Source organism: Heterocephalus glaber, unplaced genomic scaffold (genome assembly GCF_053883595.1).
Source record: "Heterocephalus glaber isolate CG9 unplaced genomic scaffold, H.glaber_assembly_v1.0 deba00000738, whole genome shotgun sequence".
NCBI classification, from domain to species: domain Eukaryota; kingdom Metazoa; phylum Chordata; class Mammalia; order Rodentia; family Bathyergidae; genus Heterocephalus; species Heterocephalus glaber.
Window position 1 is genome coordinate 4,917,031 of NW_028258161.1, and position 27,603 is coordinate 4,944,633.

General features: G+C 37.5%; 2 protein-coding genes across 18 annotated transcripts in view; one reads left to right on the forward strand and one right to left on the reverse strand.

The window, feature by feature from the left end:
* The window catches only part of Nme7 (NME/NM23 family member 7), a 192,535-nt gene extending 191,501 nt beyond the window's left edge, over nt 1-1,034 (reverse strand). For 5 of the 14 annotated variants that reach the window (XR_015449522.1, XR_015449516.1, XR_015449512.1 and 2 more), the window contains exon 1: nt 728-896. Coding sequence is in view for 4 of the 14 variants with exons in the window: in XM_087206892.1 (XP_087063018.1) it covers nt 728-766 (39 nt within the window). In the remaining 10 variants the exon portion in view is untranslated. Of the gene's footprint in view, nt 1-594 lie in introns of all 14 variants that reach the window. The other 9 variants (XR_015449518.1, XR_015449515.1, XM_087206894.1 and 6 more) reach the window with 5 other exon arrangements.
* On the forward strand, nt 703-27,221 carry Blzf1 (basic leucine zipper nuclear factor 1). Of its 4 annotated transcripts, XR_015449523.1 has the most exons (8): nt 1,049-1,203; nt 2,424-2,495; nt 12,026-12,465; nt 13,781-13,980; nt 16,400-16,528; nt 18,230-18,449; nt 23,209-23,561; nt 27,045-27,221. XR_015449523.1 is itself a non-coding variant. In XM_021244660.2 (7 exons), the coding sequence occupies exons 2-7, from the start codon at nt 2,465-2,467 to the stop codon at nt 23,392-23,394; spliced, it is 1,206 nt and encodes a 401-aa protein (XP_021100319.1). In that variant the 5' UTR covers nt 703-859; nt 2,424-2,464; the 3' UTR covers nt 23,395-24,490. The 4 variants fall into 4 exon arrangements, 3 of the variants coding, with proteins under 3 accessions (XP_021100319.1, XP_021100320.1, XP_004865280.1); XM_021244660.2 differs by lacking the exons at nt 1,049-1,203; nt 27,045-27,221 and adding an exon at nt 703-859 and having other exon boundaries at nt 23,209-24,490; XM_021244661.2 differs by lacking the exons at nt 1,049-1,203; nt 27,045-27,221 and adding an exon at nt 781-928 and having other exon boundaries at nt 23,209-24,490.
* Nucleotides 27,222-27,603: the final 382 nt, after the last annotated feature.

Genomic DNA, 27,603 nt, shown 5'->3' on the forward strand with positions numbered 1-27,603 from the left:
CCCAGATTCTATCCTCAGTGCTGAGGTGGGGGTAAGGGGTATAGAGCTCGCAACTAGAAGGTAATCAGTTGACTAGAAGTGAGCTGAGCCAACATCCCCCTGTTGATAAATGGCCCTTACACGGGGTGAGACATTGCTCCACCTCTCAGGGCAGCCAAGGCCCAAGATCTCGTGTGGAGACAGTCACATACACACCGCCACTCAGTCTTAATAGACGTACGAAAAAATGCAAAAGATGAACAATACAAACATCTGGGCTTGGGCCGGGGATTTAGCTCAGTGGTTCCGCTGCCTGCCTTGCAAGTGCAAGGTCTCGAGTTCGATCCCCGGTACCAAAAGCAAACAAACAAACAAAAAACCCTACAAACATCTGGGCTTATTCGAATAATGTGTCATTGTAAATTGTCAGACTCGATGTCTTACACCTTCGTTTTCGGTTACCCTGTTCTCGAGGCTGGGTAGCACAATGAGCAAGAGCAAGAGAGAGGAGCACAGGGACAGGGGAGGGTGATTGGCAGAAGGGACCAGGGCGCCTCTGGGTGGCCGCGCGTAACCTGGGCCCCAGAGCGCCCTGCCGGCCTCCCCAGCACTCACCATGGTTTCAGGATCTCAGCACTGGACAGAGGTACCGGGCAAGAGACGACCGCGCCTCGGCAACCGTCCTTCGGTTACTCTGGCAACCGAGCTCCGCCCACTGCTGGACCCGCGGGCCACGCAGTCTCACTACCTTAGTCTCCAGTGGCGGAGTCACTTCATATCCGCCCATTCACGCTGCAGTCCCGCCTCGGCTCGCCGTCCCCTGGAGCTACGGGACGCCGCCTTTCACGTACCGGCATCTCCACTTCCGTTCGGTAGACAGGTAACCCGGATATGCAAGCGAATAGGCGGGAAGCCTCCTAATATTGCTGGTTTTTAAATATTTAAAAAGGTATCTGTTCATTTGTCACTTGCTGAGGCACTATACCTTACGTTCTGTGTTATTGAAAACACAGAACGTGTGTCTTCCCGTTTCGGAACAGCGTTCCGGAAACGAAACCCTGGGGAACCGGAAGTGACCTTAGTGAGCGACCTGCTCATTGTCCGGAAACCCTAGGCGCGTCGGCTTCGGGGTGGGCTAGGAGCAGGGAATGTCAGCCTGGTGACAGCTAGGCGCAGAGCCTGTGAAGAAAGCATCGGGAAACAGGGAGAGTAAGAATCTTAGAGGTAAATCTGGAACGGGCTTCTGTAACTCGCGGGAGGCGGTGTTGGGAAGGAGCGCACGGAGGTCTGGGCTTGAGCTGTGGGCAATGTTATCTTTGGATTTAGGGAAAGATTGATCTGAGCAGGCGTCCTCAGACAGAGATGGAACTTCAGATCCGGCTTCCCGGACGGCGAAGGTTAACAGGCTGGTCGGTCCTCGCCTATCGCTGTCACACCCGAGACGCACCCTTCCCCTCCTCTTCACTTGGGAGTTTGGGTTCGCTGTGCTGGACGACTTTAGCGCCAGCACCCTCCAAGCTGGGTGTGGGGGGCGGGGGAGCTTTGGATACCTGTGTTCAAAGCCAGAAACCACAAGTTGAAAAGAGGGATTGTCTGTGACTGTTAAGGAAGTGAGTCACCGAAGACTCCGTGCAGAATCGTGTAGAGACCCAGAATGATCACTGTTTCGTGCTTGGTGAAGCCGTTTGTCCTGGCAGTGGACAGTCCACCGTGTTATTATCCTCTTCCTTCCCTAGTCTGGGAATCCGGAGTCAGCCCCGTAAGGTCGTGCATATGTTTCTGCAACGGTCAGTCTTAGGAGCTATACCATCTTAGTTTTTTAAATTTTATTTTTATTAGTGCGTGTTTGCAGTACATAGTGATTGCATTCATCGTGAGGAGTTGGTACATGTACATAGCCCGTGTTAATTCTTTTTACTTCCTTTCCCCCTCCCTAACCCCTCCTTCCATCTCGTCTCCTTGTCATTTACTATTTCAGTTTTATTACCAAAATAAAGTACATATTCAGTAATATTTTTGTCTCTTGTTAAACATCGAAACAGAAGCTCCTCTCTGATATAAATATATAGAGAGTAAATTGTGTCAGTGTTTCTTAAGAGTTATTACTTTTAAATTCCTTTTGTCATAGCAATGATACATAAGCCCCTTCAGCAACTTCAGCCTTATTTCTGAACTAAAATTCAAGATACATCTCTGACAACTTAGAATGTAGTGGGAAGGATGATGAAACAATATTTAAAAGTAAATCACATTGTCTAATTTTTTTTTGAGACACTTGGTAGAGTTAACAGTACCGCCTATGAGGAGGGAATATAAAGAACACTTACCTTTCTAAATGATAAGTGCTAAAGGCAGGAGCAATTAAAGTATAGCTTTTGAAGTAGAGGCATGCATTGAATGTGTTTATGTGATATCATTTTAATTCCTTCATTATACATTTCTAGGTTTTTCTGTGGAAGTCTTGGTGTACATTTTTAAGAAAAAAATGACTACTCTTACAAGTTTAGAAACCAAAGGTAAGTGTTCTTATTTTGATGATAATTTGATGATAATTGTTTTTAAAGCATGAGATTATGATAATATGAAGGAATATTTGAGCCTGACTAGATCTCATAGGCTTCTTGGGAGTCGTTTGTGTTCAGATCTCTTCATGTTTATTCTGTAGTGCAGTCATTGTTTTAGTAACTCAGATATACAATTGAATGTTACCATCTTTACATGGTTTTTATTAGATAACTACTCAATTTTAAATATTTAGTGTCAGAACAGTTTTATACCTGTATTTCCTATCCACTGAAAGATTAAAAGATTAAATAAAGAGTAAACTTTATAAATATTTTAATAGATGGATAAACAACTAGTAAGGGTCAAAGACCTCTATTTTGTTGTCATTTTGCTAGGGCTGCTTTAACAATGTACTACAAACTATGTGGCTTGAACAACAGAAATTTATTACCCCTTGTTTCTTAAAGTTAGAAGTCCAATATCAAAATGAGTGCAGAGGTGACCATGGTTTCCCTATAAGGATTAGGAAAAGAGTTAGTTACCCTTCTAGCTTCTGGTTTGCTGTCAGTCTTTGGTACTCCTTGACTGGTAGGTGCACCTTGACCTCTATCTTCTTGTTCACATGGCATCTCCCTATGTGCATATATCTGTGTGGTTTTCTCCCTTGTATAAGGACAGCAGTTATATTAGTTAATAGAATCCCCCTACTGTGTATGATTGAAGATTATAATGGACTTGAACATAAGAATATTTGGGGGATACAATTCCACCTTTAGCAATTAACTATATATAGTATGCACTTTTTTAGTACTTCCTTGAGGTTCTTCTCAGTAATAATTAATACTATTTATCTTTCCCTATCTTTTGAAATACTTTCTTTTCCTGACTTCCATGACATTACTTTTTATTGTCAGCCTACCCTACCTCTTCATTGTCCAATGCAGTAATCACATGTGGCTATTTAAGTTAACCTTTTTTTAAATTAAAAATTCAGTTCTCAATCTCAAGTGTTCAATAACCAAATGTGGCTGGTGACTATTAGCTATCATTGTAGAAAAATTATTTTGGATAGTGCTGCTTTAACTATTTCTTCTTTCTTTTTCAGCTTCTTCTGTTTTGTCTTTTAAATATCAATGTTTTTCAGCCTCTTTTTCTTCTGCTTTCATAATGTACAGTAATTCCTTAGTTCATGAACACTTCTATTTGCAAACAGTATTTGGTTCACAAACAAGCATTCAGCAAAATTTTGCTTCTGTTCACAAACTTCACATCAGGTGACAGACATGACCATGGGCATCTTCTCCACACAACCAAACACAGCCAGCCATCTTCCCCAAAACTGTAAAACAAATTAAATTCAAAAACTGAGGTACCATTTTACTAGTCAGCTTTCATCATGGAACAAAATACCTGACATACACAATTCAAAGAAGTTTAGTTTGGCTTATGATTTTACTGGTTTCAGTCCATGGTTGGCTGACTCCAAGGTAAAAACATCATAGCAGAAAGTGTGGTGGATGAAAAGTACCAACCTCGTGACTGCTAGGAAGCACACAGGAAAAGAGCCAGAGAGGAAGGGGCCAGGGACCAGATATGGTCCCCAAAGTCATGACCCAGTAATCCACTCAGGTACCCAGAAGTGTACTTTACTAACCACCTGGGCACCTCTCAAGCCAATCAAGTTGACATTCATGATTTACTATCACACAGAGCTTCAATAGTTGATTATCTATAGGAACAACTTCCCAATCTAGCAATAGCCCAGTTCTCTTGTAAGTCAGACCCTTATATCATCTTCTCTTAAATATAGGCACCAATCTTAACATATCTCAGAGTGAACTCCTCCTCCCCCACCCTATTCTTTGAGTAGGATGAGTTCTGCAGGCTGGATCCTTCAATGAGAGATAGGAAACTACTTTTCAGCAATGAACTTTGCAGTAAGCAGACCTCAAGGTGGCACACTTTTAAAAGGGGGATTGAAAAATATTTAGGAACAAAGAAAGCAAGATGATGTTAACAAATACTTAATTAAACTTCATACAACTGTGCATTAAGTAAATAGAAAGGTTTTATTAAAATAAATCAGTCTAATGAAAGTAATAAACTGAGGATGAATAAGAAATAAGAGCAAGTAAATGGTAACTAATGTGAAAGCACTAGCATGATGTTTACAGAAAGCAAAATTTAAATATATTATGGTTAGCAATTGAAGATTTATTATTCCAAAGTCTCTGAGGTTAAAATTATTTGTTACTTTTTCTAAAACGTACTAGAGTTATAAAGCACTTTCATGTACATGCCTTCATTTGATCTTAATTATCCCTAAAGGGGAAGATAACCTAATTAATAGTTCTGTTCATACTTAATACAGTGTTAACTATCATTAGTGAACAAAAGTTATTTGTATTGCTTGGTGTTATGGCTTGTATTTAGATGTCCCCCCAAAGCCTCATGTGCTCATAGGTAGGGAGTTTCAAAGATGGCTGGATTAGGGTCTGTCAGTGTGGATTAAGAGTATAGAAAATGGAAGCCCTACCCTGGGCATGGGTGACACCAATCAATAGGCTTATAAGATGAATGGAATACATGGCACTTTGGTTCACAAACTTGATTCTTTCCACAGTTCTTGTCACAAAGCGAGTTGGACAAGAACCAAATCCAGTGGTCAGGTTCAGTATTGACCTCATGGAGAAATTTGATTCAGTTCTCATCCAGTTTGGTGTGCGACCAGAATTATGGAGAGAATTGAGTTCATGAACTGAGATACCATTGTATAAAGGGATAGAAAGAAAGCAGGCTGCTGCTGCTGCTGCTACTGCTACTAGCTGCCTTCTGCTTGCCACTCCATGAACTATTTCTCCTCTGTGATGCTCCTCTGCCATTCTGCCCTGCTTTGGAACTAGTCCATGATGGACTGAAACCCCTATAAACTGTGAGCCAAAATAAACCTTCCCTCCTTTTAACTTGTGGGTATTGGGTATTTTGTCTCAGCAATGAGAAAGTAACTAAGACAGATTTTAGTGCCAGAGAAATGGGGTTGTTGCTGTGATGTTACCTGGCCATGTGCTTCAGGAGTCTTTGGAACTGGCTTGTGGGAAGAATTTAGAAAGGTTTAGAGATGCTGGATGAAGAAGCAGCCCTGGAGCTGCTTTGATGGGATGCTTTGAGCTGAACTTGATGGGAGATTCTAGTCAGAGCTCAGAAAACCAGAAAAGCTGATAGAAGTGCATCTGGTAAAGACAAGACTCAGGAGGTTTCAGTTAGGAACAAGAACTGCATTGGCTGTTGGACTCCAGACCATCTGTGTAATGCTTTGGCAGAAAATCTGTCTGTATTTTGCTCTAGTTCAGAGACTTTGCCTGAGACTGCGATTAAGGGCAGCAGACTAATCTGGGAGAAGAAATTTCAAGGCAGTCTAATGTTGAAGCAGTGACATGGCTACTGTCACTGCCATAGATCTCCCATAGATCTTTTAGCCAGATCTATGTTGAGAATCAAGAGCAAAGGACCTAACAGAATGATTTAAAACATTTTGAGTTTGGCCAGCAAGGAATCTCTGTTAAAGTTGCAGACTACAAAGATGGAGCAGAGGAGAACTTGGTTGCTGAAAAGATTAGTAATAAAAAGTCATGCATTTAGGAAGACGGCATAGAAAAGAGGGCCTGAGAGCATGACAAGAACCAAGCAGAACTCCACTCTGTTGCCTCAAAATTGCAAAGGTGAAAGACTTTGCTTTAAGAAGAGAGCCCCAGCGCACCATGTTCTAGAATGGTCTGCAGCCTAGAGAATTTGTTCCTCGGAATTGGATTCAGAGTGATCAGCAGTCCAGGCACTGGACCCCTATAGCCAAGAGAGAAGGAACCCTGGCTACTGCTCCAGCTAGAGGCAGACCTTGCCATCATCCATGTAGTGTGAAGCTGTGAGTGTGAAGCCAGAAGTACAGTAGAAACTGAAGAAGGTTGGAGAAGCCAGAAACGTGGATATCTGAGGAAAATCTCAAGGGGTAAGCAAAGCTGGCCCAAGAGGGAAGCCCCAAAAGTACAATCACTTGGCAGTGCCAAAGTGGCAGAGCCACCCAAGCCTTTTAGAGTTCACATCTTGCCACAGATTGCACTAGATACATGGTACTACAGGATTTTGTTTGGCCTGTTGGATTTTGGTCTTGCTTTGTTCCCATTCCTTTCTATCCCATTTGTACCCTCTGAAAGGGAATTGTTTATCTTTTGCCACTGTATGTTGCAAATTTTTAACTGTTTTCATTTGTACAGGGGCTCACAGCTAAGAGTTCACCTTTAAATCTCAGAGAAGACTTTGGACTTGGACTTTTCAGCAATGCTGAAATTGTTAGGACTTTAACAACTTTTAGAGATGGACTAAATGCCTTTTGCATAAAGGGATGCACATGAGTCTTCGGGGGCCCAGCGACAGAATGTTATGGCTTGTATCTAGATGTATCCCCAAAGTCTCACTCATGCACTGAAAGGTGGCTGGATTAGGGTGTGTGAATGTGGGTTAAGGGTGTGAATAATGGAACCCTCACCCTGGGTACCAGTGGCACCAGTGAATAGGCTTATAACCTGGATTTAGTATAAGGGGACAGAAAGAAGGCAGGCTGCTGTTGCTGCTGCTCCTTACTGCCTTCTGCTTGCCATGCCATGGACTAATTCTCCTCTCTCATGTCCCTCTACTATGCTGCCCAGCTGACTATGGACTGAAACCTCTACAAGCTGTGAGCCAAAATAAACCTTCCCTCCTTTAACTTGTGATTGCCAGCTATTTTCTCTCACCAATGAGAAAGTAATTAAAACACCTGGTCAGAGCAAAAAGAGTACTTATTCTTGGTGTTGTCAATTGTGTGCATTTATTGTAACTGCCTCAGGAAAGAAGCATGTTGGGATAGCAATAGAACTTCCTCTCAGAGGACATATTATCAATACTGTCATCAGAAGAGAGGTGTAACATTGTTGCCTGGGCTGGTCTGAAAGGGAAAGATACATAAATAATAACAATTAAAAAATTGAAGTCCAAAAATTTTATTGGATACAATATTAAAATTATAACTATTAAAGTTACTTTAGTAAAAGATCAGATAGTAAGATCTGAGACATTTAAATATGTATAAAATGGTCTAACTTAAACACCGATCTATAGGATAGTAGACATTAAGTGAAGAAGGATTTTATGAGCAGGTAAATATGGGAAATACTGGATGAAAAGAGAGGTTGTACCCTATACATAATATATTGAACATATTAATATGCACTGTGAAACTGCAAGGAGATGCAGTGTGCAGAATTGCTTACACTTATTTGACTGAGTATGTACCAAGAAGAGCGTTTGGATACTACTTCACTAAATGTTGGACTAACTCATAAGTCCATTGCCTATAACATTTTCTAATCTCATAATAACTAAGCTTTATTAGGTCATATTGGTGATATTTAAAAATTACTGATTTTAAATTACCAAGTAACATCTGTTTTATAGCTGGATTTGCATATATTCTGAAGAGTGTGTCAGACTATATAACTGAGGAATTAATGATTCAGTGTAGAGGGGAAAAATGAGCAGTTTTTAAGAGACTTAGTTATTAGATGTTTAGTTCAGACACAATTTTTTTTTTTTTTTGGTACCATGGGATCGAATTTGGGTCCTTGCGCTTGCAGAGCAGGCATTGGAACCACCGAGCTAAATCCCCAGCCCAGTTATTGGATGTTTAAATGAAATCTGAGTATGTGTTAACTGATTGATGAACTTCATAGACATTAGTGTTTCTTTTTCTGTGCCAAGCACATTTCTTTAGCTGACAATGCAAAGAGTTGGAGGTGTTGTCACCCTAAGGGGCTGCCAATAGTGTGGTCTGCAAGAGGAGCAAATTATTTTAAAGTATCATAATATTTTCATTTTTCTGAAAGCTCCAAAGTACTAGAGGAGGACAAAGTGATTTGTCCAAGGTTGACAGTGCATGGCAGTAGAGATTTAGGTTATTTTAACTCAGAGTCTGGTGTTCTTTCCATTTCCCCTTCCTGCTGGTGGAGAGAACCCATTTCTGTAAGCTTACATTGTTACTAATAAAGGAAAAATATTTGCTCAGTGACAGATGGTAAAATCATACTTGTTTTGCCTCAGTATTCTAGAGCAAGAATTTGCAAATTGTGGCCCTCATGTCTCCTGAAAATGTCTGCAGTCAGTTTGATGATAGGGAGCAATAACATTGGATCCCATGTACATCAAGTGTCATCCCAAATATAGTGAAAGAGAAATATGTTCTACTCATTAGTAGATCTATATTGCTAAAACCTCTAATCTCTAATCAGTATTATCATTTTAATTTCACTGATAAAAATTTGGTTTTTTACGTCTTATTTAAGTACCTAGATAATATCCTTGACTTTACCTCTTGATCCACAAAGCCTAAAATATTTGCTATTTGGCCCTATACAGAAAAAGATTGTCAGCCCTTATTATAGAATGTTAGACTAGTGACTTTGTTAGTGCTTACATTCACCATTCCTTGGGGAAGGCAATAAGAATGAGCTGTAAACCAACCAGGTGTAGTGGCACAGGCCTGATAAACTGAGGCACGAGGATCACAAGCTTGAACCCAGTCTGGGCAACCTCATGACTCCGCAAGACCTTGTTTCTAAATAAAAAATTAAAAGGGGCCGGGGATGTAGCTCAGTGCAGGGGCCCTGGGTTCAGTCTCCTGTACCACAAGGAAAAGAAAAAAGAATGACTCGTAAACCTTAGATATGTTTTACTCTATTGAGAAGTGATCACATGGAGAAGTAATGTTAATAAGTAGTGTGACAATTGTTGTGTTGACTCCGTTCAGAGTGTATAGAAGAGTAAGGACTGATGTTTTGCTTTACTCAAGCATTACTCATAATTGCGGACCTGGTACCACAGATTTTTGCCTTCCCACTTGAGAGAAGGTCATTGCTCATGAAGTGCCCCAGATTGTGTCTAGTACTTGTGTAATAAAGGATTCTATGTGTGTCACAGGGAAAAATAGAATTATGAAAGGTGAGCTACCAGGTGAGAAAATGTACGGCCTTGGTACTTACTGCCTGCTTCCCTATGCATGTGAGCTAGAATCATAGTTGTTACTGAGTAGGAGCTGCCACATGATACATAAAATACTTTGATTTTCATAAATTCTTGAGTAAGTAGAACAGTATAAATAAAATAAATAGTAAATTGGAGTTGAAACACGTTGGTTGGAATTTTACCATGTATTTTGTTTGTAAAGAGATTTCTGTTAAATCCCCATTAAAGTTTCTTTGCCTTTTAAAGTTAACATTAACCATTTTGTGCTTTAAAATCCCAACTCAAAAATGTTATGACTTACCTGGAAATCTTACTTAACCTGTTTCTTATTTCCTCAGTCTCATTTGGCCTGGTTTTCATGACTGTAGCGGTCTTTTTATTATTGTTTAGTATTTTTATTAATCTATAGTTAATACATGATTCTATATGACTTCTTAAATGTTGTAATGTCTTAGTAAGAAGATGAAATCTACATTAGATAAAGTTAGACAAACTTAAAACCAGATTTTAAAAACTTTAAAGGAATTATTTTTAAAATGGTTCAGTACTGGGCTGGGGATTTAGCTCAGTGGTTCTGCCACCTGTCTTGCAAGCATAAGGACCTGAGTTTGATCCCCGGTACCAAAACAACAAAAACAAAAATGGTTCAGTACTAATGTGCAATAGCATGTTTTCACTAATATATCAAACCCTTTATCTGATGTTCTGAAATACTGTATTCCTTTCCTTATCTTTTTGAAAGTAGAATCAGTCCCAAATGTATTTTATATTTCATATTGAAGAGATACTTTTATTCAGATATAAAAATATTTTGTTAAATAGATCACATTAATTCCACTCCAGATAGCTTTCTCCATCTTACTGTAATTCATTATTCCCAGAACATTGCTATATACATAGGAAAAATTTGAACAAAACAATTTATGGGCCAGGGATTTAGCTCAGTGGTTACGCTGCCTGTCTCAAAAGTGCAAGGACCCAAGTTCTATCCCTGGTACCAAAAAAAAAAAAAAAACAATTATTAAATGGGACAATAGTCCTATAGTCTAATGATACAATTTTAAGACATGTGTAAAGGAATAAAAGTCAGAATTATATTTTATAACATTAAATAAACTTTCACCCTTTTTATCAATATCCAGAGTTTGCTAGGAAGTTTTTTAAAGAATAATAAAAATAAAAGCAAAGAAGCAATAAGACCTAACATTTGTTGAGTGCTCACTGTGGCAAACACCATTGTAAACATTTTTACATGTATTCTAATTTACTGTTAAGTATTATATGAAATTGTAGGAAATGAGCATGCAAAAGAATAAAACTATATAAGAACATAAAGAATAGATCTACTGACACATTACAGAACGATTTTGGAAGGCAGCTTGATGGTATAGATCTTTACCAAACCCTCTAATTCTGTGCTTTGGATTTTTTTTTAAACAAATACTTCAAGTCAGGCATAGTGGTGTAAGCCTATAGTCCCAGCTACTTGGAAGGCTGAGGAGGGAGTAACCCTTAGTCCAGAAGTTTGAGGTCAGCTCTTGGGAATATAGCATAGAAGTGTTCACTAAGCCATTATTTATTGTGGTGAGAAATTGGAAATAGTATAAATATTCAGCAAAAAGATATATTATACAATATTAACCTAAAACAATATATGGTGGCCATAAAGTTTTAAATATGAAATTATTGAAAAACACATAATGTGTTAAGCTTACAAAATTTATTATGATTAGAAGTATGTAAAATATTGAGGGTAGTTGAAGTAATGAAAAGTGAATGGTGATAGGTAAATTTTGTACGTGTATATTTTAATAATATCTTTTAAAATTATAATAATAAAAACCAGAGGATATGTGATTTTATGTAAGATGACGTGTTGTATTCTGTAGTTTTTGTATTTGCATAGTAAAATTTAGAAGATGAAGGAAAGTAACTTCAGTGAAAGGTGAGTATTTTGAGGAGAATCAATGGCAGTGTGTCTTTTATTGTAATAAGTTTTTAAAATGTAAATATTCTCTGTATTTTTATCATGCATCTTATCTACTGCTAGTATTTATTTTTATATTTAACTAGTATTATTGTCTGCCATGTGCCACACATTTAATCTTATCACTTGTCCTACCACAACCCTGCAGTTTATGGTCTCCATTTTGCATTATCAGGAAATAGAGATTAATGGGGGATTAAATTATTTTCCTAGGTCTTCAGCACTACGAAAACATTTACCTAGGGTCATATTGAGAAATAGAAGTCTGAACCTAATACTATGATTCCCATTATCTTGCATTTTCTACCAAGACATAAGCCATTAACTTAAAGTTTGAGCTTGTAAGTCTTAATTCATCCTTTGTTGACACTATTGTTTTGAAAATTACTGTTTACTATGAATTTTTTCCAGTGCCAGTAATTCTGAATGAAGGACAAAGCACTCTTGACATCTTCTTAACACTCCTTCTTAGTAAGTAGTAATGTTTTGTTTCCCTTTTGTTAGTCACCCTTACTTCAACCCCAATCCGAGGAGCAGGAGATGGAATGGAAACTGAGGAGCCACCTAAGTCTGTTGAAGTCACCTCTGGAATCCAATCCATAAAACATCACATCCTTCAGAGTCCACGAAAGAAAGCAGTTCCCTCAGAGAGCCCAGGAGTTCTTCAGCTAGGGAAGATTCTCACTGAAAAAGCAGTGGAAGTTGAAGCTGTAAGAATATTTGTTCCCAAAGCTGCTATAACTCATGATATTCCCAACAAAAATGCAAAAGTTAAGTCTCTGGGATATCATAAAGGAGAATTTCTTAGTCATTTAGAGGGAGCTAAAGAACCCAGAAAGGAACTCTCAGAGGTAAAGAATATATTGGAAAAGCTCAAGAATTCTGAAAGGAGGTTACTACAGGACAAAGAAGGTCTTTCAAACCAGCTCCGGGTACAGACAGAGGTAAGAATTGCCTAATTGGCTTTAATGAATACTCTTACACCTAGGCCTTCTAAGCCTGCATGCACATTAGAAAACTGCATTTTTTTTTTCATGGAAATGTCATTTATCTAAAATGCTTTTTCAATTTCTCATTCTCAATGCCTCTTACCGATTATGTAGAGAACTTATATACTCTAAATGTGGTCAAAGATGGAGGAGGTGTGAGTTGCTTTAGACAAAACCACGTATAAATCGTACAAGTAGGTTACCATTATAAACTGCCAGCCCAAAGGTGGACTAAGCCAGACTTTGAAGTTGATGAGTTAGCAGTCCTTGTTTTAAGGATTCATAAATTACAAGTATCTTTGCCTGTGTTATACATGATATATGGAATAAAAATAATGGTAGAAGAAGTTTTGTCTTCACTAAAAATGAAAAAGAAACTGAAGTGCTTGATTGTGTTGCTTTAATCTTTATGTCTTAATAAAATTGACTTAACCCTCCCTTTTTATGTTAGACTATACATTTTGTTTTACTAGATAGTGGTTTTTGTGACACTGTGGTTAGTGGTTCTTGTCCATATGCATTTTTAATGTATTTAATAATATAATTTTGTATATCTTTAATTTCTGAATACAAATTTAATATGTATCCCTAAACATTTTAGAAAAAATAGAAAAATAGAGTTGAAAAATGGTACTACCTACAATTGCACCATCCAGATATAATTGTGTACTGTATATATTGGATTTATTTTATCTTACAGCCTACATTTTTTAGTTATTGTTTTCCTATGTCATAACATTCTTTCACAGTTATTAGCACTAGTGGTGTGGTATTCAGTGGCTACATCAATACCTGTTATTGACATTTGCTTTAATTTTTTTGCTCTTTTCAATAACAGTATGAAGAATTACTTATAGATATCCTAGATTACTTCCTTTTCTTAAATTCCTAAAGATAAAAATCCTAGGACACAGAAAGATCACTTTATAAATGTGGAAAGAAAAACTATATAAAACATTTTCCTTTTTTTGCAAAATGTATAGGTGTAGTTTTCTGATTTTTTTTCCCTTTATGTGTTGAGTGGAAACAGTTTATTTTCATGATAATGATTTATACTTTATTACTAAAGAGGCTCAGTTTATAGCCACATTGTCTACAGATATAGATTATGTTTGTGTATGTTATACAATTTAAATATTTAATATTACTCTCTGATATTTTAATGGAGACCCAAGTTGCACAGAAATATAGTTTCTCTTTAGTTAATTTTCTTCCATTAAAGTCAGTGACATTTCTTTGAGCTTATGTTAATTATGTTCTTTTCTTCTAGGTAAATCGTGAGTTAAAAAAGTTGCTCGTGGCTTCTGTTGGGGATGATCTTCAGTATCACTTCGAACGTCTAGCCCGTGAGAAGAATCAACTCATTTTAGAAAATGAAGCCCTAAGTCGAAACACAGCTCAGCTCTCGGAGCAGTTAGAACGCATGTCAATACAGTGTGACGTGTGGCGAAGTAAATTCCTCGCAAGCAGGTACTTCCTACTGTAAATAGTACTAATGTCTTAGTCATTTTTCCTTCACTGGGACAAAATACCCAACACCACAATTTGAAGGAGGAGATATTTATTTTGGCTCTTTTTCAGTCCACGGTGGGCTGCCTCCAAGGCAGGAACAGGGTGGCAGAGGGGTATGGTAGAGGAAAAGGTGCTCAACTCAGGGCAGCCAGGAAGCAGAGAGAAAGGAGGAGCCAGGGACAAGAACACATCCCCTCCCAGATCATGCCTCCAGTGGTCCTCCTTCAGCCAGGCCCAGAGTCAGCTATGAACCCATGGATGGATTAATCCACTGTTGCATTAATACTCCCACGATCCAGTCACCTTCCAAACACATGAGGCTTTGATGTGTTTGGGTACACATCACATGATGTGTTTGGGAACACATGAGGGAACATTTTAGATATAAGCTACGGAAACTATATTTCCTTAATATAGGTTTTGTTTGTTTATAATACTGGGAATTGAACCGTGGGCTTTCACACTGAGCTATATCCCCAGGCATTTATATTTTTTATTTTGAGACAGGATCTCACTAAATTGCCTAGACTGGGCCTGAATTTGTGATCCTCCTTCCTCAGGTTCCCAAGCCGCTGGGATTACAGGGATGCACTTCTGAGCCTGGCTTATTTCCTAGTTTAGCTTCTATCAGTTTTTTGATTTAGTGTGAAAATTTCTGACTAAGGTTGCCAAAGTACTTTATGTAATATTTAATATGCAGCACTTTCTCTTCTCTGAAGGGTCACACAGTCTTCCTAAATGGAGAAATAAGAATCCTCCCTCATTCTAGAAATCTCTCCACTGCAGTGTTTAAAACCAAAACAAAATGGTAAACTCAGACATCTGGTAAATATTAAAATCACAAAAGGCAAAACTAGATTATTTTCCCCTTCTCCCATCTGGAGAACTCAAATATTTTTCTCAGTCCCTGAGATAGTATATTCGCATTCCATACTCTTTTGTCTGTGTAACAAGCTTCCCAAGCTTTTTCTTCTCCTGCATAAATAGTAATTATAACATTTTTATGGCATACTCTCTAACACAGGTTAAAAAACACACCTGGGGTGGGAATGTAGTGCAGTTGTAGACCACTTGCCTAATGTGTTATGAGTAACACCAGCAAATCACTGATTATAATGTATACATTTTCAGGAAATATATACATCATGTATGAATATTAGGATATTTTTAATAGTTGATTGTTCTGTAAAGTACTTCATTTATTTGTTTTTTAGTTGTTCCAGTACAATATGCTATTTGAAAAAAATCACTATTTATTGACTTGGAATCAAAGTTACTTCTTACTGAACATTTTTAAAAGGCTAATCATGCATACACAAATACCGCAGTTCACAACTTGAGTCTTTCCATGATTCTGGTCACAAACCAAATTGGACAAGAACTGAATCAAATTCAATGGTTAGGCTCAATGTTGACCTTATGGGGAAATTTGATTCGGTTCTTATCCAGTTCTCTTTGCAACCAGAATTGTGGAGAGAATTGAGCTCATGAACCAAGACACCACTGTATGTTACACAGATTAACTTTCTGGACGCACTGATCAACATTGGTAGTAACAATCTAAAGACAATAAAAATTAGTGTTTTATTTAATGTCAAAATTGTTTTCATTTAAAGAAATTCAGTAGTAACTATGATCTGAGACTTTAAAGTTTTAAGATTTTCAGCTGACTTTAAAATTTTGCTTCAGTTGTATCAATAGAGAACTGGCTAAATAACAATGAAAAGAAAGCATGAGGCCAATTAAACTGGAAATGAGATAGCTCTACATGTGCTAAGATGGAAAATTTTCAAAGGTAACTGAAAAAAGCAGGGTATAGAAAACTTTGTATTAAATAATCCCTTTTTGTAAATTTTTAAATTTTATTTTTTAAACATTTATGTTGAAATACACATAATTTGAAGAGAAATATATATAGGAAACTTTATCATTTACACATAAAAGAAGAATGGGCATGCTAGGCAGGAGGTAAAACTTGGCCTTCCTTTTAGAGAAGCTATCCTATATTAATGTTTTTCTAAAAGCAAAGTGTAGTATAATAGTAGAAAAAGAATTCATTTTTGTTTTCCTCTTAAAATGTTTCTGTATTTTAAAACATTTAATTTTTTCACCAAATAACAAGCTGCAGTAAGATTGAGGTAAATTCAGAAGTCACTATATAGAAAAATAAAATGCTTGTTTAATTTGTCATTTTGTAACTAAGTATTTTAACTGGATGCCTTTAATCAGCTCTAAACGTATAAACATTATTAAATAATTTTTAGTGAAAATTTTAAAACTACAAAGCAATTTATGTTAAATCTTCTTTATTAATATATTAACTTCTGTACGTGGTTATTGTTGGGGAATTTGTAGGTAAGATTTTGATCCTTTACAGGGTGATGGCAGAAGAGTTAACCAACTCCAAAGCAGTTTTACAGCGTCAAAACCGTGATGCACAAAGTGCTATACAAGATCTTCTGAGTGAACGGGAACAGTTTCGTCAGGAAATGATCGCTACCCAGAAGTATGCCACTGTTTTACATTCTAAACTTTTCTGGTTCCTCTTGCAGTTTTTTTTATCTTGAAAGTTTTAAAGTTTTTTTGTTTTGTTTGTTTAGTTTTTTGCTTTGTTGTCTGTGTGTGTGTGTGTGTGTGTGTGTGTGTGTGTGTGTGTGTGTGTGTCTACATTTAGTATTATTGAATGTATACTTTTGAGTAGTACTTTAAAATAGATGCCCTGGGAGGGATGAGACCTAAAAGAAAATAAAAAACATGCTTCTTCTCACATTATCAATTGGGGAGAGAATTATTTATAATAGAAGAGATGTCTGAACTTAAATGCAATTTTTGGTTATTGTTATAATAGTTTCATACAGTTTTTGGTAGAAGCCAAGAAAGGCCCCTGTCTTGTATAAGATCATTTTGAAGATTCTCTACAGTATTAGCATTTGTTTTCATATACACATACTCCTGAATTACCAAACCTGATAGTATTCCCCCAAAAATGAGCAATCTTCCTTAAAAGTTTGTACTTTTATGTAATTTATTATTAAGATAATCAGTATGGGTCAAAGACTAAATTTTATGGGAAATTAGAAAAACAAAGCACAAAATCTATGAGAGGAAACTAACAGTATTTAAAGGGAAATTCATTACATTAAATGCTTATTTAGAAAAGAAAGATCTCATTTGTGATCTAAGCTTTCTTTTTTTTTTTTGGTACCGGGGATCGAACTTGGGTCCTTGTGCTTGTCGGGGCAGGCGTGGGAACCACTGAGCTAAATCACCAGCCTAAGCTTTTTAATAGACACAGAAAGCATATTAAACCCAAAGTAAGCAGAAGGAAGAAAATAATAAAGATAAGAGCTAAATAAAAAGCTAAATGCTAGTTTTTTGGAAAGAAACCAACACAAGTATAATTAGGAAAACAGCAAGATTTACACTATCAGGAATGAAAGAAGGTATACACTACCAATTGTATAGACACAGAAAATATAATAAGGGATTGTTATTCACAACTCTACACCAATAAATATAATTTAGACAAAGTGGGCAAACTCCTTAAAAGATAAACTATCAAAGGCTACTCAAGAACAAACGTAGTTGAATTTGTAGTTAAGAACCATCCATATAGGAAATTTCAGGCCTTGATGGACTTACTGGTAAATACAACTAAACCTCTAAGAAAAAAATCAAATTCTTTTAGAGTGTAGAGGAAGAAAGAATAATTTCCAATTCATTTTTTTGAGGCCACCATTACCTTGATACCAAAACCAAAAACATTATAAGACACCTACAGACCAGTAGCTCTAATGAACATAGATGCAGAAATCTTGAAGAGAATTTTAGTGATTCAAATCAAGTGACGTAAAAAAGTTTACGTATTATAACCTAGTAAGGTTAATCTCAGGTATTGTGGGTTGGTTTAGCATTCAAAAATCAGTGAATGTAACTCACCAAAAAAGAAAAATCATAGTTGTACACAAATCAAATCAGTAGTTCCTATACTAAAATAGGATGATTTTTTAAAGTAGTATTTCTTGAATGATTTCCAGATAACCTCCTGACTGACAGGTGCTTTTTATAGTACAAGTTACATATCAGACTTCTTGAACTCTGAGAGAAAAAGGTATTGAATGATTTCAGAAATATGTTTATGTGCTATTGGGGATTTTTACATTGTGTTCTCTCATTAATGCTCAGTGTTCATGTGTGTTCTGTGCAGATTTTTGGAGGAGCTCTTGGTCTCCTTGCAGTGGGGCAGAGAGCAGACTTACTCTCCTAGTGCCCAGCCCCACAGCACAGCAGAACTGGCATTAACAAACCACAGGTTGGCAAAAGCAGTACATTCTCATCTTCTGGGAAATGTCACCATCAACAGTCAAAAGAAGATTCCATCAGCAGTTGAATTCTGCAGCACCCCAGCTGAGAAGATGGCTGAAAAGGTAAACGATTGTATCTTTCCTGATCTAGGGAGCTGCTTTTAGGCCCTGAGGAATTTTATACTTGCCTCCTGAAAAATGACATGTTCTAATGCAAAGTGCTTGGCATTTGGAATTGGGAAATACAGGATCTACACATAATTTTAATCTGATAACTTGTGATCTTGGACAAAATTATTTCCCTCCATGAGCTTAATTTTCTCTAACATTACCACTCTATTCTAAGAAGAAAAAATGTTTTAAAAGAGGTTCTATTTTTTTTTAGCCAACAAATCATTGATAGTCCTTTTCTTCATATTAATTTTGAGAAAAAAATACACTGTAAAATTTTTAATTTAGTAATGACTAGTAAATTAAATCGGTTACTTCCCATCTAAGACACTGTTTAATTCCCACAGATAGATGGGAATGTGCCAAATAATGCAGAATCAAATAATATACACCAAGTACGTACAGCCCTGGAAAAACTCAGGATCCATGCAGGAGTTGGTATCAAATACTTTGGACTTAAAGTTTTATGATGACAACCAAATTCACCTCTGTAGCTGGGTATGATGGTGCATGACTATAATCCCAGAACTCAGGAGGCTGAGGCAGGAGAACTGACAATTCAAAGCTAGCCTGAGGTACCTAGCTTTGTCTCGAACCACCTCCCAAAAAAAGCTTTTAGCACCCATCTCCCATGTCCTCATCCTAGGCCTCACTAGAACTGCTCCACTGCTACAATATTCATCTCTCCGTGGTCTATGATCTCAGCTTCTTTTCTGTCTAGCTATAATTCATTCACTCTGACTATGCCTCTTCCTTGATCATGTCATTATTTTTAGTCCCTTGATATCTATATGTTTTTCATCTCATGAGCTCACTCCCTGCCTCTCTCCCTTCCCTATCTTGCCTTAGACTTCATTCTTTTTTTCAGACTTCATTCTTAAGTGTTTTACTTCCTTAATCCTTCTCCCCTAGTACCCTGAGAACCACAGTAGTGCTCTGTCAGTTCAGCTGCTTGCCTTCTTTATTTTGATACCCATCAAACTATTACCTTACAATCAGTGGAGAATTTTCGTTCCAATTCATGAAGAAAAAGATGGCACAGGTCCTTGCAGTCTCCCTGGATATCTAGAAGCCTGCATCTATGTTAAGGAGCAATGTGGACATTTTGCTCCCAGGAAAAGGAGTCTTCCCTAGTCCCCAAAGCATAGTTAACATCCAGGCTCATCATCGCCACCCCCATCCCTGTTGCTACCCATTCTTTCTCTGCATTTTCCCCACCTTTGGTTTAAGAACATGCCCAAATGTTATCCATCTAAAAAACAAAACTAAAATTCGCTCTATCATAAGTTCCCTGAATATCACCTTCCCTTCACAGCCAACAACCTTGGACACATACTGGTTCCTGCACAGCTTCCATTCCTTAATTCTGACCACCACTTAAAAGTGAAGAACACTGCTAGCCCCTCTGTTCTCACAGAGCACTCATATGAAGTTATATGATTATGTTATATTTTACTTTATCAAGTATTTCTTCCTTGGAACGCTCTTGTCTGTAACATTACTATTCTTGGCCTTTATGCTAACTCTCTGAGCTCTTTATTACAGACTTTTTCTGCCTTTAGATGTTGATGTTCCATAGGAACCTGTTCCCCACCATTTTAGACATCCTTCATTTCTAAAACACCATATTCTCCCAGATCTTCACTACTCCTGTGCCCACTCTTTCTAAGTACTTGAGATGGAGGGGGCATCCTCTTCCTGTGACCACTCTTGAGACCTTCCACACATCACATACTTCCTGTATTTGCTAAGGACTATCCTATTCCCTAAGTTTTATGCCTGTGAATTCTCCACCTGAGATACTTTTTTCTGAGTTCAAGAGATTTACATCCAGCTGCACATTTCTATTTAGTTCTTCTACACACAGCTAAAAATCTAACATCCTCTTTCCTCCTAGGTATTACATTTGTACATCCATCTCCCAAAGAGAAAAAAATAATAATCTTCTTCTGTACTCCCTATCTTAGTGAACTATACCTACTGTATATGGTATTTTCAGGATTTGATAAAATTATACCTACAGAGCCCATGGCAGTTTCTAATATGTAGCAATTTCATAATAAATGGTAGCTATCATTCTTATTTTCTTCATCCCCTGATCCTATTGATTTTACAGATTTTATTAGTTCCTCCTGATTTGCTCCCTCTCCCGAGCTCAGACGACCAGCCTGGCCTAGTGCAACAATTCCCTCACCAACATTCCTGCCTCACTTCTTAGTTGTTTCTAACCCATTCCTCTACTCTGTTGCCAGAGTTACTCCAAAAATGCCAGCACAACCTTCAGACAGCTCCAGGACTTTCTCATTATTGAATCTGAATTTTTTCATACAGTATAGAAGGCTTTTCATAATCTTTTTCCATTCCTTCTTAAGGGTCATTTCCTATTATCTCTGTTCCTTATTCCACAGAGACCGTTGTACTCATGCCCCTGAACATACCTGCCTTTCTACCTGGACTGCATTCTCAGCACCTCTGCTGTTGCCTGGCCTCTGCACCACCTGTGTGAAGCAGCATTCCCTGCAACTCACTGGAAGCTCTAGCTGTGCCTTCTCTAGGCTCCCACTGTGTACACATATCTAATATAGCTCTATATCACGTTAAATTGTAATTGCTTGATTCTCCCTCTTACCTCCAAACTATATGCTGCTAAGGGATGGGAAATGTCTTTTTATGATTCCTTAGGATCTGTCATAATAATGTTGTGCACAGGTGATCAGCTGTTCACTGAATGAGTCAGTACCTAAAACTAAGTTCTTCATCTTTATCCAAGACCTTGTTTCTCCTCCTCTATAATTTTCTTTGCTGGGAAATTATGTCACTAGCTACTCAGTCACTGCTGGTAGCATTTGGAATAACTCACTGTTCCTTTTTTCTTAAAATACTATCTTCCCCTGGATTGTATAGCCCTGTACCTTCCTGACTTTTCTCTGACCATTGTATTTCATTCTACAATGTTGGTATTCTCAGGGCTTGGTCTAGATCCCTTTGTTCTCTCAATTCTTTATCCCTTCCCATTCTTTCATTTAACAAAACTAATAGCCCTTCCTTCTTAGTGTCTCTTGAACCTTTCAACCCCATTTCTGCAAGATGCCATCCTTTCTTCAGTAATTACAATAACCTGTCTTCTCTGTTCTTCCCCTGTCTGCTTTAAGTCTACCCCTTTTCCCATTTTCCGCACTTTGTATGGCATGATCTGCCTGAAAGGCACTCTACTTAAAATCCTTCCCCATCACCTTCAGTCTAAATTCAGAAGTCTTTTTATCCATAATAATGCCTCAGTCTATTTCCTTCTACTGAATTCTAGGGTTTCTATCTTTGAAGACTCATAATGTAGTAAACAGGTATATTTAGAAACTCTTCTTTTTTCCCTTCTAAATTCATTAGTAACTTTAAGGTAAGCCTTTCATCTTTGCTTGTCCTTGAACACTTAACCATATTCGAAAAAATAGAAGGATCTCAAAAACTAAACTGAACAAGAAAAGTCTAGTTGAAAAGTAGAGGTCCAAGACAGGTGAGTGGAACACACCTGTAGTCTCAGCTATTTGGCAGGCTGAGACAAGAGGATGGCTTGAGCCCAAGAGTTAGAGACCATCTGATCAACATAGTGACAGCATACCTTAAAAAAAAAGAGAAGAGAAGAAAATAACAAGGCATAGTGGCACAAGCTGGTAATCCCAGCAGTGTAGAAACTGAGGAATGATGATCGTGAGTTCAAGGCCAGCCTGGGCTACATACTGAGTTCAAAGACTTTCCCTGGTTCCTTTCACAGTTTCTTTCCAATTACAGTGCCTACTGCTTTGAAACATAATTCATTATCATGTGATGATTATTGGGAGAACATGAACATGAAATGTAACAGCTATGGTCCAAACATGTTATTCTTGTTCTTGATTGGAGAATTTCTTGCAGTCCAAGAGTTCTTCCACTTTGAATCTCAGTAAAGGAAACAAAGCAGGAAAAGTCAGCAAAATCAGGAAAGCGTAGTGTTGTGGAACGCAAGAAATAAGAACATGGTTATTAGCATAAAACATTGCATACAAATTGTAAAAAGAAATGAAAAGCCATTTGTTTTATAAATAAGTGACCAAAGATTTTTGAAATAGCATTTCAGTAGACGAATAAAGGCAGAATCATGATTTTAAGCAGTTGAATGAAAGATTGAAGGATAGTGGATTTTTTTGGTTAAAGATAAAAAATTGATAGCACTTAAGGTAGAATTGATATAACCTCATTTTCTTCTACATTTTTATTCCTTTTCATCAGTATCCATAAAAGAGCAATAATTTCATCATTACTTAAAAAATAGGTAACCTAGGATAATGTAATAAACTGGACATCATTGTTAAATGTGTAGCTTTATGAAAAAGGGGATAATGCCACATATGGAGGTACATGTCTGTAATCCTAGCACGTGGGAGGCTGAGGCAAGAGGATTGCTGGGAGTTCAAGACCAGCCTGAGCTAGGTAGTGAGTTCAAGGCCAGCCTGCACCATATAGTGAGACCCTGTCACAACCCCTCCCCCCAACAAAAGGAATGGAAAAAAAAAAGAAAAAGGGAATAACTTTTCAAATTAATCATTCAAATATTATCATTTATGGTAGGGCAGTTCCACAGCAATGAAATGAAACTTTGTAGGTAATATATCAATGAAACCAAAGGTTTTTATGGTTCATACTGCATGCATCTGACATCACCTCTCATTTTCCTTAGGTTCTCCGCATTCTGGATCCAGTTATCTATACAGAAAGCTCAGCTGACAGTCCATTTTCTGAGTCTTCAACGGCCACATTACTTGCTACAAAGAAAAATATTGGACGATTTCATCCCTATACTAGATATGAGAATATAACTTTCAATTGCTGCAATCATTGCCAGGGAGAACTTATTGCACTTTAACATTTAGTATGTTGGTGACATGTTTATTACCGAAGAGTCATTATTATTTGGGAACTGGGGTTCTTATAATGTTAGAAGTAATATCATTTCCTCTTTCCATAACATGTATCCACAGAGATACTTCATGTACTGGACTCCAGGTTACCCTGTTTTAATAAATATCTCAGGTAAGAAAAGAATGAAACTGTTCATATATTTAGAGTAGAGAATGTTTTTCACACAGTACACAGTGTTTATGCTAATAGTCTTTAAACTTATAACTTTCTTTTACACCCTAAATTATTTATCTTATTAAATATTTTATATGAATAGTTAGTTTCATTTTGATACACTAAATTCAAAAGCAGGAAAACTACAACCATGAGTCAAATATGGTCACACTTAACGGTACTGTCTCATCTGTTTCTGCATTGCAGCAGCAAAGTTGATTAGATACAGCAAGGCTTTTTTGGCCTACAAAGGCTCGAAAAAGTTTTCTGACCCCTACTCTCCCCACTGTAAGGGAATAGCTGAGGGGGTAAGCAATAGGTGATGTTCCCTTAATGGAAACTTTGGGCTACAAAATAGGCTTACGGAATTACTAAGGGTGAAGGGGTTAATCTTTTAAAAGTAAATGCTATAAAGAAAATAAATATTTTAGAGCATATTAGCATTTCAACAAAATGTGTTCTCAAGTTGGTTCTTTAAAAGGGAGTCTGTATTTTGAATGGATATAATCTGATATATATGTAAAAGAAACAGATTCTTAACTATTGATTCATTATGGCAAACAATTCAAAACAGGAATATCCAACTTAATATTTATAGTGTATGGTACAGAAAGTAGAATCAGGAATATCATATAAACTCAAAACTGCAATCCATCAATTAATATATATTTTGTAATATATATTATATGATGAACCATCATGAAATGCCCTTTTATTGACCTTTTAAAATATTCACAAAGTATGTATGCTGAACTATACAAACTAGTTGAAGTGGCTACCAGAAAAATCTTCAAAAGACAAATCTGGTCAAATGGTAATATATTTTGATGTTATCTTAAAAATTTTTTTTGGTCTGAATCATACAATAAATTTCTCTACTTACTTTATTATGAATATTCCTTTCTCTCCTTCACAATTATGTGCTTTGGTTCCAGTCTTTATCTAGCTTTTAATATTTACAATGGTTTCTTTACCTTTTCCTTTAGGTTCACTTAGTACAGAAATCTTCACAACCTTAAATTTGGTAATGATTTCTTGGATATGACACCAGAAGCATAGACAATAAAGGAAAAAAGTAGATAAATTTATTTATTTAAAACCTTTGTGCATCAGAAGATGTAGTAAAAGGCAACCCAGAAAATGAGGAAAAACACTTGAAAATCATTTACCTGAGAAGGATCTGGGAGATATATATATAAAGAACTCCTACAACTCAGTAGCTGAAATCAAACAACCTAATAAATGAGCAAAGGATTTGAACAGACAGTTCTCTTAAAAAGATACCCACACCACACAAAAAAAGATACTCAGATAACCAGTAAGCTGAGCCCATTCAGTGAGAAAAGAATAGTTTCTTCCACAAATGGTGGTAGGACAACTGGATATGCATGTACAAAAGAGTGAAGTTGAGCCCCTGTGTGACACTGTGGTAATATATAGAAATATATATTTTGATTTTGTTCCAGTTTCATGGCTGGCACACAGCTCTTAAAACCCTCATAATCTCCCAGGAGATAGATAGATAGATAGATAGATAGATATGAGATGACTATTATTTGAGAGCTCAGGATGAGGGCTAATTCCCAAGGGAACCAACCAAAAGATCAGAGAAACCAAACTTTCACGCCACCTTCTGACTTCCAGGGAAGGGAATGTTTCTGAAGGTTGAGTTGATCTCCAGTAGTCAGTGATTTGATCAATAATGCCTTCATAATGAAGCCTCCCTTCATGAAAATCCAAAAGGACAGATTGGGAAAGCTCTCTAGACCACTCAACAATGGGAGATGAATCACTCAGTTCATAGAAGCTCTTCTCCTCTTTCACACTTTGCCTTATGCATCTCTCCCATCTCACTGTTCCTAAGTTATACCATTTTTAAAGATGGATAAACATTAAAGTGTCTCACTGAGTTCTGTCAGCCATTCTAGCATGTGATTCTGGGAAGTGTTACCTGGGGGACCAACTATTATAGATAGCTAAGCTAGGCAGAGATATTATATGCAGTCAGACGGATAGGCCCTCAAGAGACTCAGGACAAAGGTACAAACACATTACAACTGTGGCTAGAGGTGCATGTGTTGGAAGCCAGGCCTCAAGATAAAGACAAAATGGCCAGCCTAAGGTAAATGGTAACATCTGGTCTAATGAAGTATAGATAGACATCGACCACCTCAGTGGGTGACCAAGACCCTTGGACTTACCCTTTCCTGAAAAGTTCTTTGTTCCTTCCATGTACACTTGCTACATGACTTGCTTTCCCATAGGTTTAATGTTACCTAAGTGACTATACTTATAATCTTATTGGTTAATCATAGCTGTAACCCATGTTGTACCCATGTGGTTGTGTTCTATAAAGCTTCCCAAGAAGTGAGGTCCTCAGCAACTCACTTTCAGGTCCCTTCCTGCCTCTCAACTGTATCTTTCCCCTGAATAAATTTTTCCTACGCTTAACCTCTGTTGTTCCTTAGAATTCATTCTTCAGTTTTTGGGAAGACAAACTCAGCATGTTAGACATCTAGCAGGTTGTGAGTTATAATATTTCCCCTATATCATTTGGAGGTCCTGTATAATTTCCTATATCATTACTATTTGTGATTTCCACCCTAAGTGGGGAGCATTTTCATGAGAATGAGCTCATAACCCATGGGGTGTACACCTACTCCAGTTGGTGTCAGAATTGAATTGAATTATAGAACACCCTAATGGTGTCTACAAAGAACTGGAAAATTACTTGGTAGGGAGAAAACAAATATCTGGTGTTAGAAGTGAAAAACTGAGTGTTGAGAATCAGAGGATAGAAGGCAAATCTTTTTTCTTACTGCTGTTCATTCTGCCTCACACCATATACAAAAAATTAGATCAGACTGTATCAATGATATAAATATAAGAGCTGAACCTATATTACTCTTAGAAGGAAAAAAAGAAAAAGTTTTCATGACCTCTAATTGGGCAGTGAACTCAGCTATGATACCAAATTTATATATGTTTTGTTGGTTATAATTTTCTGCTGTGTGTTTAGACCAAGTTAAAGTGAGACCTGTAATAATTAAAATTAACCACGTTATAAATTAAGGCCAGTTAAGTTTCCTCAGGGGTTACTTTTGCGACCATGTTCAGAGCTTATCTATCTGCCAGTGTTATCTACCAGGATGAGTCTCAATCTTGCTTGATCACATGGCTTCCCTTGGAAGCATGAGAGACAATTTTCTCTGGTGACCCTCTTTTTAGCAAAATGTACATTAATTGACTCCTGTCCACTGGGGTTTAACAATTTCCCTGCTCAGGCTGTTGAGTGACTCACCACACTTGTAGGATTTTGTAGAGAGGTCACCTCATGACTTGGGTCCTTGTTGACCTTGGAGGGAAAGGCCCAAAATATTGGCTGTTCTCTTAGCCTAGTTATCTTTATTTCGTTTTATTTTATTTCATTTTATTTTTTAGCTTTGTGTCATACTGGGCAGGTAAAGCAACCTCACAGGCTGCAGAAAACACCATCTCCGTGTCAACCAGGCAGGCAGGAGCACACCAGTCAAGCGCAGCCTGGGTGTCATCAAGCCTCAGCAGAAGCACAGGAGACCTCAAAAATGAACAAAGACAAGACACCCGCTGTCCCAAAAAGTGACCTCACTCTATCTGCCCCCCAAATTCCTCAAGGCCATAACCCCGCCCCTAACCTTAAAATTCTTTGTTCTCTGCCTGCTCTATGCTGACTCCCCTGTGGACTCAGCCTGCTCACTGGGCACCTGATCATCAAGTAAACAAGCCTCATTGTTCACTCAACACTTGCCTCAAATGGTCTCTCTCTAATACACTTTGGTTTTTAATCCTCAGTTGTTGAACACCCAGGAGGTCAGTCACACCAGTACTGAAGTAAGATCAGTAGGTTTAACTATTAGAAGCTTATCTGAATATCAAGCATCTTGAAATATAAAGTATGTGCAGAGAACTGCTAGATATTTTTTTTTTTGGTACCAGGGATCGAAGTCGGGTCCTTGCGCTT

Coding starts and splice junctions, on each gene's coding strand:
- Blzf1 (XM_021244660.2), top strand. CDS start 2,465: ATGACTACTCTTACAAGTTTAGAAACCAAAG. Junction 12,466..13,780: donor AGCTCCGGGTACAGACAGAG/GTAAGAATTGCC, acceptor CTTTTCTTCTAG/GTAAATCGTGAGTTAAAAAA. Junction 16,529..18,229: donor GAAATGATCGCTACCCAGAA/GTATGCCACTGT, acceptor TGTTCTGTGCAG/ATTTTTGGAGGAGCTCTTGG.